Source organism: Chionomys nivalis, chromosome 3 (assembly GCF_950005125.1).
Source record: "Chionomys nivalis chromosome 3, mChiNiv1.1, whole genome shotgun sequence".
Classification (NCBI taxonomy): Eukaryota; Metazoa; Chordata; class Mammalia; order Rodentia; family Cricetidae; genus Chionomys; species Chionomys nivalis.
Window position 1 is genome coordinate 110853853 of NC_080088.1, and position 16352 is coordinate 110870204.

The following is a 16352-nucleotide window of genomic DNA, read 5'->3' on the forward strand; positions in this document are numbered from 1 at the left end:
CACGAATCTAAGAGGCATAGACGACGATGGGAAAGGGACAGGAGACACAGCAAGGGGACACAGTGGCAGGAACAGTTCTCAAGGTGAGCTTTCTGCTCTGAGCTGTGAGAGACTCAGTACTTTGAAACATTACAATGCCCACCAGGTAGACAACGTAACAGCTCATGCCTTTTCCTAAGGCCCTACCACATGTTGGCAAGTGAGCAGAGGCGGGGGGCAGAGGTAAGAGCCCAGGGACAAGGCGTGAGAAGACGGGGACCTTTGTCCCTGGTTGGGGAAGTTGTGGGGAGTAGGAGCTGTGGAGACTCCAATCGTAGGGTCATTCAAGAAATTATGCAGGTCTGTGTACACCGGACCCTATCCCCTAGTGCTCAGGACCTATAAAATGGAAACATTGTAAACGTCCAGCGCCATCCCCAGACGCACTGGTGGGCAGGAAGGGCCAACCCTCAGCCAGAACAACAAAGCACTAGTTCACATCCCAAAGTGGGTGAGTCTCAAGACCACATTAAGTGAAAGAAAGCAGACATAGAAGGTCACATGCTGTGTGACTCCATCTCTAACATGAAATTATATCCACTGTGCAGAACAGACAAGTTCAGAAGACAGAAGCAGGTCAGTGGTTTCCAGGGACATAGCGATGCAGGGCCGGGGAGTGGCTACCGGTGGGAACGAAAGTGTGCTCTTTGGTTTTGCTCTGCTTTTTCATGTGGTCTAGGTTGGCTTTAGACTCACTATTTAGCTGAGGATACAGCTTTGAATTTCTGGCCCTCCTGCCTTCACTTCCAAGTGCTGGCACTCTAGGCACGCATCCCTGGCTTATTGGGCACAAGGTAGAGAACTCAGAACTTTGTATATGGTAAGCAAGCATTCTACAAACGGAGCCAAACTGCCAGCCTAGGAACCAGTTACCCTTTGGGTGTGACAGCAGCTTTCTTGAATTGCACAACTTAGTTAGTGGATACAGAAGAAAAAAAAAAGCGCTCAGAACAGTTCCTGACACAGGCATGTAACCGTTAGCAACAGTCAACCTGTCTGCCCGTATTCTGCAAAATGTGTATCTCTTCATTCGGATTGAAAGACATTTCATGTTCATTGTAAAAAAGGAAGTTCAAGCCTTCAAACATTCATAGAATAGAACATCCACATCCTACAATGCTGAATTCTGTCCCAAGAAAGACATGGGCCATTGTTTGGTCCCTATGACTCACCCAAATTTACGTACACATGATTTGGTAGGAAGAGAGAATTATACTATCCATGCTTATTTGGAAATTTGCTTTCTCTCTTACTGCATCTTGGAGACATTGCCATGTTACTGTGTAGACAGTTATCTCGTTATTTCCCCCCGTTTGCTGAAAGCATCATTGTGTTCTGGTGTACTGACAAGACGTCACTTAACTAATGCCCTGTTAACGGACATTTGAATGTTTCCATTTCAAAACATATTTCCATACAAGAGATCCTTTTACTTATGTCTTGGCCTAGCACAGGGCACTTCTCCAGGCTCCATTCCTAGACGTCAGAGGGTATAAAATTTAACAGAGGGTGACAAATTGCTTTCCCCGAAGGTTACGCCAGTTCACACCCCACCAGTGTCTGGACGAGCAGGCCTGCTTCCCCGCACTCTCGCCAAGGCTCCGCACCATCCTTCACCTTTATCTTCACTGATCCATCTGTGAAAAAGGATGCCTTGCTTTCGTCTGCCTCATCAAGAGAGGCTGCTGAGCATCTGCCCTACGGTTAGTGGCCTTCTGTGAGCTGCCTTGCCATAGCATTTCAAGCACCTAAAATGCATTTTAAAATTCTTTTTCTGATCCTCATGAGAAGACAATGCTTCCCCAGTTGAACTGTGGTTGCCAGACTTATTATTTTTCTAACTCAAGAGATGCCTTACACAAGGAAAGAAGAGGTGGTTATACAGTGCCCTTCATTTAATGTGCCTTTCATTTAAATGCTCTATGAACTTGACTTCCAACCTTGCTAAGTTATTTCCTATACTTGAGGTTAGCCAAGAGGCTGAGAAGTGATGGCAATTTTTTGTTTTTAATTTTGTTTTGTTATTGTGTGTGTACGACAGGGGTAGTCGGTTCACACATGCCATGTGGACAACTTTGAGGGGTCAATTATTCACACTTGGCCTCGTGTGGCAAGTACTTTTTACCTGAGGAGCCATTTCCTCCTGCCATATACACTATTTTCTTCTTTTTAATAGATTTATCTCATCTTATTTAAATTATTTATTGTAGTAGGAGGCTGCTTGTTCGGTTCCCAACTACCCAGACTAGAAATAACCACACAGAAACACAGAAATTAAATCACTGCTTGGCCAATCACTTAAGTATATTGCTAGCTAGCTCTTACATATAGAATTAACCCATTTCCATTATTTTATATTTTACTATGAGGCTCATGGCCTACTGGCAAGGTTCTAGCTGGCAGCTTGTGTCTTTCCCCTCTGGCAGATACATGGCATCTCCTGACTCTGCCTCCTTACTCCCAGCATTCAGTTTAGTTTTCCTGCCTAGCTCTATTCGGCCCTATCACAGGCCAAAGCAGTTTCTTTATTTATTAACAAATAAAAGCAACACATATACAGAAGGACCTCCCACATCAATTTATTTATTTTTGTTTTAAGTGCATTGGTGTTTTGCCTACATGTATGTCTGTGTCAGATAGATCCCTGAAATTGGAGTTACAGACATGTGAATGCTGGGAATTGAATCCAGGGCTCTTAACCACTGAGCCATCTCTCCAGCCCTGTACACTATTTTCTTAGGCAATGCTCTGAGCTAACTTCAGATGGATGATTAATAGACAGAAATGTGAACACACACCACACACATATACACACCACACACACATACCACACACACCACGTACAACACACACAGACTACACACACCACATATACACACACGCACATACACACACCACACACACACACCACAACATACACCACACTCACCACACACATACCCCCCCCCACCACCTCTGTCTCCACTGGTGATTAACTGCTAGCAGGAGCTACAAGCCTGAGGCATGCTGTCTCCTACCTTGGATTCGGTTTCTAGGACTGACTAGGCGTTTCCAGGGATGTTCTTTGCTCAGAAGTGTGTGTCCGTTAAAGAGGGAACATGAAGAGCACACCCTGAAGCTCTTCACCCATTTTCTCAAGTATTTTAAACACTGTGCCAGATTTCACTTCCTGACATAAGATGTAAGGGCTCTGTCATTTTTCCTCCCACCATCTGGAAAAGTACTGTTCTTGGTTAGGGTGAAGTAGGCAGGAGGAATGGTTCATGCTTGTAATCCCTGCACTTGAGAGGTTGAGGCAGGAGGCTTACTGTAAGTTTAGTCAGCCTGGGCTGCAGAATGAGACAGTGTCTCAAAGTGAAAACAGAACAAAACCCCACAGAACCAAACCAAAGAGGAAGAGAGCCTGGGGTGGAGGGGAGCTTTGGAATCTCATCCGAGATGCACTTCAAGGTATGAGCATGGCCAGCCATGATGGATCATGCCTGTAATTCCAGTACCCCAACCGACCAATTAAAACCCTGCTCTTCCTCCTGCGACCTGGGCACACTGCTGCTGCTGCCGCTACTGGCTCCCCCATCAACCATTCCTTCTGCCTCAGTGCCTTCCAGCTGTATCCATTGGCAGCTAATCCCCAGTAGAGAAGTTCCCTCCCCATAGGGTCTAACCCTCTGTGCAGTCCCTTGCAGAGGCCGAGTTAGAGCAAGAGCCAAGGGTTGAGTCTTGACCTGCCTGCCTAACTGTCCAGAAATTACGAAGCCTCCCCAAACCCCAGAGGGACAGCACTTTGCAAGGCTCTGGGAAACTGAAGACAGCGACCCTGCTGCAGGGAGAGCACACAAGGTCCGTGTCCAAGGCGAGGGAAATCTGGGACCTGCAGGTCTTGCAGAGTCTATGACCACACCCAACAGGACACCTCTGCAGGGAGGAAAAGGCAGCCGTGGGTGCCCTGGGCGTGGTCTGCAGCCTCCTTCCCACAGCTTTAACACCCTCTGCTCTTGACCCCAGCCAGCCTCCACCCAGAATCAAGAGCATAACTCGGGTGCTGTCACACGGAGTGGGATCTAGAACTTGCCTTGTCCAAACGTGGAATTTAGTGACCTCAGATCTATCCTTCCCTGTCTGTGCCCCCACCCATTTGAGGTCATTTCCATTTTTCTGGCTATGTGGGCCTCGGTCTTCAAGGTATGTAGGAAGCGTAGGCTTCCTACGCTTGCTCTCACTCACCTTTTGCTCTCAGCAAACACTGTTGGCCCTGTCCCCAGATGCAGCCAGCGTCCAACCCTTCCCGGCCACTCCAGGCCACTATCATCTCCACAGCACAGCCTCCTCCCCTTGCTGCTCCCACAGCCCAGCCCTGGGGTGGACACTAGAGGCAAGCCGCCCTGCGGGTTGCCCTCCCCACCCTCTCCACTCACCCTTCCCCAATCCCACTCCAACCAAGCCACTTTCAAAGAGGTTCTCAGACCCCAAACATCTTGTTCCTGCAGATCCCAGCTGTGGGCGCTCCCCGAAATGTCCTACATCCCGATTTATTCCTCCCTCCCTAAGACCCCCTTCCCGGTACTCTTTGAAGGCAGCAGCCTTTCTGTCCCCAGGAACTGCCTCGGACATCTGTGTCTCCAGTCTTTATGTGCAGAGCTACCACGGCCACCTGCTCATTACTGTGTTGTCCGCCCCACCACCGGGAACGCTACCTGGCCCGTGTAAGGAATGAACAAACGAATGCAGTCAGCTGGACAAGACGCCTCTGAGAAGCGGCGGGAGAAGAATCACACAGCGGGCATGGCAGCGCATCCCCGTGATCCCAGGACTCAGGAGGCAGAGGCCAGGACTACAGAGAGAGACCCTCTCTCAAGATAAAATCAAAACAACAACAAAAACCAAGCAAATGGCATGTCTTGTTAAATGGTTGGCTTTGGTTTAGGTTTGGTTTCTTTCCTGTGTGGAAAAGGATGGCTGGTTTTGGAACACCAGTGACTTCTGGATTCCAGGGCTTTGTCCTTCAGAGAGACACACAGGCTTCAAGCTCCAGGTCCCCTACCTCGCCGGTACCTGGCTTAAAGCAAGGATGCACACTGGCATCCTTATTCAGGTATGGCCCCATTGTGTGCTTTTGCTTTTGGGCAAACCTGACTTAGGTTATCCCTTTGAGAAGGAGAAGGGATGAACTGTTACCAGTGCGGGGGGCAGGGGCTGAGCAATGGGGGTAATAGGGGTGGCCGGCCCATCAGCGGCTGCCCTGGTGCCCACCTGCACATCTTCGTGGTGGAGTTGAAAAGCTTCACTTTGTAGCAGCTGTTGCAGATGAGTAGGAAGAGCTCCTTGGTGAGCGGCGGGTACCAGATCATGCAGGTGGGGTAGGTCCCCTGGTCGGTCCGGTGGATGTCCAGGACTACCAGGTGATCTTTGTAGCTCTTCATGAGATTGTACTCTATCTGCGGAGAACAGGAGCTCACGAAGACCCAACTCAGTGGTCCTCATCTTCCTAACATTGAGACCCCTTAAAACAGTCCACCATGTTGTGCTGACCCCCAACTATCAAATTATCCTCGTTGCTACCTCATAGCTATAATTTTGCTACTACTGCTACGAATCACAATGAAAATACCGGTATTTTCTGATGGACTTACACCCCTGTGAAAGGGCCGTTCAAGTGCCCCCCAAAGGGTCGCGACCCCCAGGTTGAGAACCGCTTACCCAGCTGGCTGAGGCACTTCAAGCCTTCGGTGTTGACCTGTTTGGTAACTGGCTGGGTCTCTAGGGGGAAGTTCCCAGACTCCACATCACATGCTGCCTTCACCAAGCAACTCCCAGCAAGCAGGGTGACTCAACATCCTGCACCATCATCACACCTGTGGCCCCCAAAGATCTGCAGTGCTGTGTCTCTTCGCACACAGACCTGTGAGCTGGCTACGAGTCACAGGTATTCGGCGTGGCCTGTCCAGGAACGCACAGCCAAGAAGTGGTGGAGCCAAAACTTAAGTATCAGCCAAGGGAGCCCAACCCTGAACTCTGTGGATGGATTAACCTCTGCCCTGTCCCTTTTCGTTATCTTAGGAACTAACACAAGCCTAAATCTCAACACTCGATGGTCCCTGATTACCAGTCGGCTCCTACTGGCCACAGGTGGTCCAGATGAAGTAAAGAGAAGCAAGGAAGGCCTGGAGAAAGGAGGAGGAAGGAGGGCCAGGCGGGACAATGGTAGCAGGGGCAGGGTTGACCTGATAAGATCACCCACTGTCCTTGCTGCTCTGGTTAGTTTTTGTCAACTTGATACAAAATAGTCTCACCTGGGGAGAGAGGGACCCTCACTTGAGGAACTGCCTCCATCAGATTGGTCTGAGGCCATGACCACGGGCCAGTAGGTCTGGGCTGTATGAGAAAGTAGCTGAGCAAGCCATGGAGAGCAAGCCAGTAAACAGCATTCCTCCATGGTCTCTGCTTCAGTTCCTGCCTCAGTTTCCCTGAATGAGGGACTGTGAGCTATAAACTCTTTTCTTCCCCGAGCTGGTTTTGCTCAGAGTTTTGTCACAGCAATGGAAAGCAAATAAGGATGCCAGCTGTGTCTGCCCCGCCCCCTTCCTACTGCTTTCCCAGGAAAGTCACGGTCGCACCCTGACCCCTGGATGCTGAGGAGGTATTAGTGTCAGTTTCCCCAGCACTCGCTGGGGAGTGAAGGCGGTTGCATCTTCACCCTCCCTCTGCCCACCTCCGCTTCAGGACATGAGCCATGGGAGCCATTGCTTCAGAGATGCCAACATGGAGAAGTCTGTGATGCTTCGCCATAGCCATTTTCCCAACATGCTGCAGGCAGGGTTTGCACAAGGTGGTAAGGATGGAACAGGCAGGATGGGGCAGGATGGGGCAGGGGGTAGGGAGAGACTCATGGCCCTGGGGATCAGCAAACCAAAATGAGCATCTCACCAGGAACCTGTCTTTCCCGAGGCTCAGCAGCCTGGGCTCATTGCTGTCCAGATGAACCCCGAACAGGAGGCTTCGGATGCTGTTATGATGGGAACGGAGTCTCGCCAGGTACTCCCAGACCCTTTGTCCGCCTTTGACCACCACCATATACACAGCCACGGTGAAACTGACATCCTAAAGGGGCCAGAGCATAAGTTGTCCCCTGAGTTTTGGAACTAAGAATCATCATCGTGGTTTTCAGACTTGTTGGCCTTCTGACTATCTTATCCAAATAAATCTCAGCACAGCAGAACAAGTAGGAAGAGCAGCCCAGGTGACTGAGGTTCCTGGTGTGAAGGGGGACGGGGAGGGAGTACAGTGTGGCACCAGCTCCACTCTTCTGGCCATGTGCTTACACGGTTCCTCAGGGAAGCCAAGAGCCTGACTCTTTCCACCTTTGTCCTCCCTATCCTTTGTCTAGCTACAGAAAATAAAAAAGGCCAGAGCGGCAGAGAGCAGGTATCTCATGCCCACGCTGGGTGCCAGGGCAGCTCTGATCCTTGCCAGTGTGTGTGTTCCAGCCAGAGGCCAGGCTGCCTATGGGTAAAATGTCAGAGGGAGGTGGCCCCATGAGGACCCTCCTCCTCATACCAGAGGACAGCCAGAACCACTTTCCTGAGATCACATGCCCTCGTCACAGCAGGAAAGACCAGAATCCAAAACCCTAAGGAGGCCGCCTTGTCAAAATAAGTGAGGATGAAGTCTGGCATACAGAGAGATGGGGCCCCAGAAACACGACAGCCAGCCCCTGGGTCTCGGGGCCCCAGAAACACGACAGCCAGCCCCTTGGTCTCGGGGCCCCAGAAACACGACAGCCAGCCCCTGGGTCTCGGGGCCCCAGAAACACGACAGCCAGCCCCTGGGTCTCAGGGTCCCAGAAACACGACAGCCAGCCCCTGGGTCTCGGGGTCCCAGAAACATGACAGTCAGTCCCTGGGGCCGTAGAATCCAAGTCTGAAAGTTCTGAGGCTTTGCTCCTGTCTGCTTGAGAATTCCTTCTACCTCACCAACCTTTCCCCATCTCTTTATATCACAGCTTGACTGGGATGTAAGCCCCACTTTCCTCAGGCTCCTCGCCCCTTTGTTCGTAAAGAGCCCTGAGGGAAGGAAGAACTCACAGCAGTAGCCATGTAATTGGAATCGTGCGAGAAGCTGACGTGAGAGATGCTAGTTCTGGAATATTTGAAGGGCTCTGGACTTTCATTCTCTAAAGACATGGCGTCAAGAATATAAACTGTCCCCTCGGTGAATCCAGCTCCAAGCAGGGCTCCTGAAAAGACAAGTCCAAGAACGATGACGGAAAAGGACTTCCTTCATCCCAAGAGAGTCCGCGCAAGCTTTTCTCGACAGCAATAAGCAAGAGGAAAAACTGCCACAAGAAAAATGGGAAGAGAAACACCTTGGGAAGGGTGCTAGACTGAGGAGAGGGACAACTGGCTGGTGACAGACCAGGGCACAGCCCCTGTGGGTACCTTCGGGGTTGTAGCTCAGACTCTGCACTCCAAGGCCCTTCTCAAAGGTCCTGCTGAACAGATACACCTTCTTCTCGTAGTCCCACACCTTGATCATACCACAGACACTCCCGACCGCAATGAGGGGTTGGTACGGGTGGCAGGAGATGGCAGAGACGGCATCCCTGGGCTCCACAAAGAGCTTCTCGAGTTTGGTGCCATCTGCCGTCATGTGGTACACGGTAGCATCAAATGTCCCGATAATAAAATTCCTGTTTGCCAAGGAGAGACCCGACAGGATTAGCGCTTGCAGGGACCGGCCACGCCAACCATTCTGCTTCTAACTGAACATGAGCCGCCTTTGTCGTCTATAATTTGGTGACATTATTAACCTAACATCTCCAAAAATATACCACCAACATCCAACAGCCTCCATTTGCAAGTGAAAAAAGCCCACTTTCCCACATGTAAATTGAGTCATTAAGTATGCAGATGGACAGTCAGTTGTACAATTAGCTAATCTACACATGCAAATATTCATTTGTGTATGCAAATATGGAGTTGGGTGCACACATACAGATGTGCCTGTGAAGACTGCAAGGGCAATTAAGCAGACTCATGGATAATTCAGTCTTGAAATGTTATGGCTATTAATTACCCAATGCCTTTAACCTCAGTGGCTAGGACAAGCTCAGCTCCAAGAAATGAGGCTACCCCATAGCCAAGGACTCCAGGCATAATAGAGATGAGAAGTCAGGGATAAGGGCCATCCAGCTTCTGGCTTCTTCATGGTAAAGTCTTTAACTAATTAAAAAAAAAAAATCTCCAGGGCAACACAGAGAAACCCTGTCTGGAAAACAAAACAAAGCCAAGCCTAGTGGTGGTGTTCACCTTTGATTCCAGCATTCCTGAGGCAGAGGAGACAGATCTCTGTGTTCCAGGCCAGCCTGGTCTACAGAGTGCATCCCGGGTTAGTCCGGGGTACACAGTGAAACCCTGTCTTGAAAAACCAAAACAAAAGAATCCAACACTGATCGCAATGAACCAAGGAGAGACAGCTGTAAACGTAGTAAGGCAAACTCCCTAATTCTGTGTCCTAGGAACAAGAGGAACATCCACAGCACTGCACACAAACTGAAAGGGGACATCAGTCATTTTTGGCCATGACCAGACTCATTATCAACTCACCTGACGACGAAAAGGTCACCTTTTAACGTGCAGTCTGTGGGGAGGCTGGATTTCTCTGTAGGTGGACTGGCTGGGTTCTTGGAAAAGGACAGCGTCCTTATGGCACCTAGTTTGAAGTTACTGTACCAGTTGACAACAGACAGGGTGTGATCGTAGAACTTAATGCTACCCTTAACATCACCTGTGACAATGTAGCTGGAATAGAGAAGAAGAACAGCACTGATGGCAAGAGCCATTTACCGAACATTTGATCGCATAAGGCTCTAGCCCCCAGGTGTGGCCACGATCCACTCAACAGTGGCCAGTGAGGTTTCTTTTCCTGTCACCCCACTCTATAGCTACATCTCCAAGGCTAAAGAGAAGACACCTGCTCAAAGCCCAAGGTTGCCAGACACAGTGGATACCCTGCACAGCAGGTTCTATTAATCTGAATCCTGGATAAACGCCCATAGTCCCGAATGTTGTCTATGAATGTTTGTTTACATTTAAAGGGGATATGCTATAGAGATTTGCATTGGTATGGATCTTGCTTTAGGGATACAAATTTAAGGTCAATTTTTTTATACTGGGTATATATATTTCTGCTCTTGATTAAGGAATTGTGTTTGTGCAGCTCATTTAAAAATGTAATGTAGTGCTGTGGGACAATGCTCTGTACCCTGCCATTTGTATTTTAAATAAACACTGATTGACCAGTAGCCAGGCAGGAAGTATAGGTGGGGCAACCAGGCAGGAAGTAGAGGCAGGGCAACAAGAATGCTGGGAAGAGGGAATGCAGTCTGCAGTCGTGACCTAGCCTCAGAGGAAGCAAGATGTGACTGCCTCACCAAATAAAGTAACAAGCTACGTGGCTAACTCAGACAAGAGTTATGGGCTAATGTAAGTTATAAGAGTTAGTAAATAAGTAGCCTGAGCTAGGGGCTGGAGAGATGGCTCAGCGGTTAAGAGCATTGCCTGCTCTTCCAAAGGTCCTGAGTTCAATTCCCAGCAACCACATGGTGGCTCACAACCATCTGTAATGAGGTCCAGTGCCCTCTTCTGGCCTGCAGGCATACATACAGACAGAATATTGTATACATAATAAATAAATAAATAAATTAAAAAAAAGAAGCCTGAGCTAATGGGCCAATCAGTTTATAACTAATGTAGACCTCTGTGTGATTCTTTGGGACTTAACAACTGTGGGAACCAGGCAGGACAGAAACCTCAGACAACAATGTATAATTAAGAAATATAGGTTAATAAATAATCATCTATAATAGTCAAGCTTGTAGTCAAGTTAGTTAAATTTTCTAGATGTACAGAGATGTATTTCAGATAAATAGGTATTCTTCAAACCTTTCAAAGACTACAGAATATGGCATTTAAAATGTTTTAATAACTTAGGACTTTTCATGACAATGAGACACATCTGCTCCTGGCAGCACCAATTACTTCAAGCGAAAGATGGGCACTGAAGAGGCTCCTTATGGAGTTTGCTGGACATTTGGGCAAGAAACTGCTCCTGCCTAAACTGCTTGGTGATCTGGACATGCAGGACCCACAGAGAAATGACTGCTAAACTTGTCTAAAGATGAGATGATCCTTCAGGGTGCCTACTTCATGAAAGAGTCTGCTAGATATTCTGCAGGACACAGAAAAGTGACTGACAAACTGCCAATATAGGCAGAACTGTCTTTGAAATTTTCTGTTTCATGAAAAAGTCTGCCAGATACTATGGGCCTGTAGACTGAAGATGAATGTAATATAAATATTGTAACTGTAATTCTTGCTTGATACCCATTTTGTTATATGTAATTTTACTATGTTAAAGTTAAAATCTTCCTTTTCATTTAAACAGAAAAGGGGAGGTGATGTGGGATTCCCCTCTGTATGGTGTGAATATCATTGGTTAATAAAGGAACTGCTTTGGGCCTATAGCAGAGCTTTAGGGGAACAGAGCTAGGCAGGGAACACTAAACGGAATGCTGGGAGAAAGGAGGCAGAGTCAGAGAGAAGCCATGGAGCCTCCGCCAGAGACAGACATGCTGAAACTTTGCTGGTAGGCCACTACCTCGTGGCGATGCACAGATGAATGGAGATGGGTTAAATTAATATGTAAGAGTTAGCCAATAAGAAGCTAGAGCTAATGGGCCAAGCAGTGATTTAAATAATACAGTTTCTGTGTGATTATTTCAGTTCTGGGCGGCTGGGACGAACAAGCAGCCCCCTGCAACACATTTGCACCTAGCTGGGCTCCATGGTTAGAGTACATAGGAGCCTGGTGTGCCCAAAGAAAATGGCATGTCCTTTCAAACACTCTTCTGGCTCCAAGATCAGCCCCTTACCACAGTGGAGACAGTGACTTACAGTCACTGCCAGCTGACCACAGATGACAATGGAGAACAATCAAATAGCCCCCCCCATCACACAGGCTAGGCGGTGGGACGCGTTAGAACCATGAAGCCGACACCTGGTCACCACAAGCAAAGGCAGTGCTGGGGGGAAAATGGCTTTTATTTCTAGTCCTCTGATCCATCCCAAGAGAGATCTTTTATTTTCTAAGACCTTTAAAAAACAATGTAATCACGGGCGGGTGGGGGAAGAGATTCTTCTCAGATGTTATGCAGAATGATTAAATGAGATTTCTGATTAATAAGCCAGGCCAGGTGGGCAGAGTAATTGGCAAGGATTGCTTCTACTGCCCTCTGCTGGGCAGAAGCGGCAAAACTCACCCAGTGTTTGTAGGGCCCTTCTCCCTTTGGCTGGTGTTCCTTAATAAGGGAGAAGGGAACCCAGGCCTGGTTCTCAAAGGCTCTAACCCCAGCTCACATTCCTTCTGTAAAGGCTCCCCAGGACGCCGGGACTGCCTAGCACCCTGCACTGAGTGGTGCAGATGAGAGTTAATGGGCACACTGAAGATGGACTGTACAGTGACTCCAGCCACAGGGCAAGTTCTTGTCCTAAAGACATTTTCTCACACTTCCGGGAACTTCTCTAACACACTAATGATAGCTGCTTTTTACCTAGGGCTCCCTGTGTGCTAAGGAGCGGACACGCAATCCTCATGAAACGACTGGGGACTGAGCGAAGGGTCACAAGCGTGCAGACCAAGGACAACTTCTCACCTCCCCCTCTCCGGGTTCCAGGGACTGCACTCAGACCGACAGGGTGTTGGGTCCCCTGGAGAACCAAACTCAGGTCTCCAGCAAGAGTAGCAAGTGCTCTTAATGGCTGAGCCCCTCTCGAGCCCCTTGAGGTATTTTCTCACATTTAAAGCATGAAATTTGGTGCTCTGAAACAGGTTTCATTAGCACAGAAGAAAAGGAGTCCCTTTTCGTGTCACGAATACAGAAGATTTTTAAACATAATGTGTGCCCGTGAGATTTTTAAAAGTCTCGTTAGGGGCCGGGCATGGCGCTGCATGCCTTTAGTTCCAGCTCTTCAGGGGGAAGAGGCAAAAGAAAGCAGACCTTGTGAGTTCCAGGACAGCATGATCTACACAGTGAATTCCAAGCTAGCCAGGGTTACTCAATGAGACCCTATAAAAAATAGTAAGGAAGAAATCATAATAAAATAAAATCCTGTTAGTGCATGTAGCAAGCAAGAACCTATTCCTGGGGATGGTGGTGGCATTCGCCTTTAATCCCAGCACTCGGGAGGCAAAGGCAGGTGGATCTCTGGGAGCTTGAGACCAGCCTGGTCTACAGAGTGAGTTCTAGGACAGCCAGGGCTGTACCAGAGAAATCCTGTCTCAAAAACAAAACAAAAAGGAACTCATTTCTATGCTGAACCTCAAGTGCTCATTTCTCCTGCTGAGAGACAACTGATACTCTAGGTAGCTACCACTCTCCCCAGAAGCAGTGTCCGTCTATGACAATGTACATAAGAAGGGTCTAGCTAAGGGGAGAGCTGGGAGAATAGTCTTCCCCCAGGGAAGAAGCCCTCAACTGGCTGTCTAATCCCAAGTGTTCAGCCCTGAAATCATATGCATACAAGCAACATTGTACAGACTGTGTAGGCTACAGCTAATTATTTAGGAATATATAAGTGTGTATGTGTTGTATATTTTATATATATAATACGTAGCAACAATTTTAGAAAACAGTTCATGAACTGGGAAAAGGGCAAGTGGGTACATAGGAGGGGTTAGTGGGAAGATGATGTAACTATATTTTAATTACAAATACATGTGTACATAAACCAGAGGTCTACAATACATGCGGGATCACACCAGGATCTCCTCCAGTTGGCTCCTTACTTGTCGACTGTGGTGAGGACGGTGATGCCTTCCTTCTGTAAATGGACCAGTTTGCGAGGCTTGATGAAGGGAAAGGCCGACTCGGAGGACGATGAGGGGTAGTGGATATCCCAGACAACAAGCTTCCCTTCCTTCGTGGCCGAAAGTACTTGTGCTAACTTCAAGTGAAAAACAGACTGGCTGAACTTTCCCACGAGTTTGTTGAACGTCTGTGTTTCAAAGACAGGCTGTAAGTTACAGTGCGGGTTGTAAATTGCAGGTTCTGAGTTACATGTATCAGTGCGGCGTTGTATAACATCAGAATGAAAATACAGTGAGACGAAATAGAAATGACTGAACCTATGGCTAACTAGCTCCAGACCCTCTGCAGGTTCACTGAAGGTTATGGGCTGTGCTCACATACACGGTGAAACATGACCCAAGAATGGCTGATTGCTGCTGCTACCTGCCCAGCTTCTCTTGTGGAGGCTGTTAAACATAGTCTGTCATGAACAGAAGCATGCTCTGGGTGAAAAATACAAAGTAATTATACCTGACTGCAAGGTATTGTCTCAGCAGAAGAAACTCTTCTGGCCCTTAGCATAAGAATACTTTGGTAAGACCACCTATTCAATGTATGCTTTGTGAGATAAACAAGGCATTTATCCCTGTCTTTCTTATACAATGTTTCAGAGAGAAAATATGGAAGGAGGGCTGAAGAGATGGCTCAGAGGGTAAGAGCACATACTGCTCTTCCAGAGGACCTGAGTTCAGTTCCTAACACCCATGCTGGACAGTTCACAGCTTTCTGTGAGTCCAGCTCTGGGGAAACTGATACCTTGAACTCCAAAGGCGCCAACACTCCCAGGCACATAACCCCCACCCCACACACATGCACATGCTTAATTTTAAAATAAAATCTATAGTGATATTTTATTTATGTTTTAATAAATAAAACTTTCCTGAGGATCAGAGGGTAAATAAAACTAAGCCACTAGAGGCTGGGCAGTGGTGTCACACACCTTTAATCCCAGGATTAGAGAGACAGAGGTGCACGGACCTCTGTGAGTTCAAGGCCACTCTGAGTCAAGCCTTTAATCCCAGCACTAGAGGGAAGGACAGGAAGAGACAAAGGCTCAGGCTGCAGTCACCCAGCCTTGGTAGAGGTAAGACTTCTTTAGTGGCTTGGCTGTTTTGCTTTTCTGATCTTCAGCTTGAACCCCAGTATCTGACTCTGGGTTTCTATTACTTGTGCTATATTAGGTGCCCAATGTTTGGGGTGCAAATTCACGAAAAAGCCATCAGCACAGGCCGGGGCTGCATGTTGGGCTCTAGCCCCACCCGGCTAGGCTTTCTTTTCTTTTGTCCCCAAGCCTCTGAGTGAGTTTGGGATTCTTCTGTTCTGGCTTTCAGGCAGCCCCCCAACACATGTGCTTTTTCCAGACAGACCCCTGTACATTTTTCTGACAGCCAGCTCTCTTTCTCCACCGTGCATTGTGGGCTCTCCCTGAACCCCCCCTTCTTGGGCTGCTGCCAAACTAGGTAGCTGCCATGAAATCTGGTCAGGCTTTTATTGTTCTATGCAGCAGCGATCAGCCTCACATCTTCATCAACATTGTCAGTAGATTTCATAAAATAATTGGGAATTCTTAAAGGGAGGAATTAGTTAAAAAGAGAGAGTTTTTCCCACATTAAAAAATGGGAAAAACCATTACAATGGAGAGGGATAAAATGATAATATGCTAGACAGTTTGAAAATAGAACAATCAAGTGAGAGAATATCTAATAGATGGGATTTATGTAATGTCAGTTGTAAACATTATCACCTTTATCATTTTTATCTTATCACTAAAAAAAGTTGGTTAATCTGAGTGCTAAGATACAGGCCTTAGAAAAACAGATCACAGATGACAGAGATATTCAAATCCAGTCAGAGGAATTTAATGGAGAGCCAATTACAGCATTGCATTATAAAAATAGAGAGGAACAGCCTGAGGCTTTCAGACAACCAACTTTAATATATCCAGTAACCTTACAAGAATTGCCAAATGGCAGAGGTTCTGTTACAGCTGACTGGACTCCTGTGCCAATGTTAGATTTACGGAGAGTCAAGGAAGCAATAATCTCATGTGGCATGCATTCACCTTTTGTGAAGCAAATGTTAAACTCATGGTCAGTTTGTAATAGAATTATCCCTAAAGACTGGATAAAATTGGTTAAGGGTGTTTTAGAGCCCGGTCCACAATTACAAAGGAGTACCTGGTTCAGAGAAGAGGCTAAGGTTATTGAACAATGGAGTAAAACTAGAGGTAGGGAAATCTCCCAAGATCAAATTCTTGGAGAAGGAGATTATGCTACTATAGAAAGGCAGGCTGTATGACCACACCCTGGGTTTATGCCACACAGCAGCTTAGAATGCTTGGGACAGAATTGGAGAAACAGTAAAGAAAATTGAGTCATTTACTAAAAATATACAGGGCCCAAAGGAAGCC

General features: G+C 47.6%; 1 protein-coding gene across 4 annotated transcripts in view; it reads right to left on the reverse strand.

Moving 5' to 3' along the window:
* Positions 1-16352, reverse strand: part of Cfap251 (cilia and flagella associated protein 251) — a 94899-nt gene that overhangs the window by 34211 nt on the left and 44336 nt on the right. For all 4 annotated transcript variants that reach the window (XM_057764920.1, XM_057764922.1, XM_057764923.1 and 1 more), the window contains exons 10-15: positions 13882-14090; positions 9642-9836; positions 8475-8725; positions 8121-8272; positions 6964-7137; positions 5290-5474 (exon numbers count right to left, since the gene is read on the reverse strand). In XM_057764920.1, the coding sequence (XP_057620903.1) occupies positions 5290-5474; positions 6964-7137; positions 8121-8272; positions 8475-8725; positions 9642-9836; positions 13882-14090 (1166 nt within the window). The remainder of the gene's footprint in view (positions 1-5289; positions 5475-6963; positions 7138-8120; positions 8273-8474; positions 8726-9641; positions 9837-13881; positions 14091-16352) is intronic.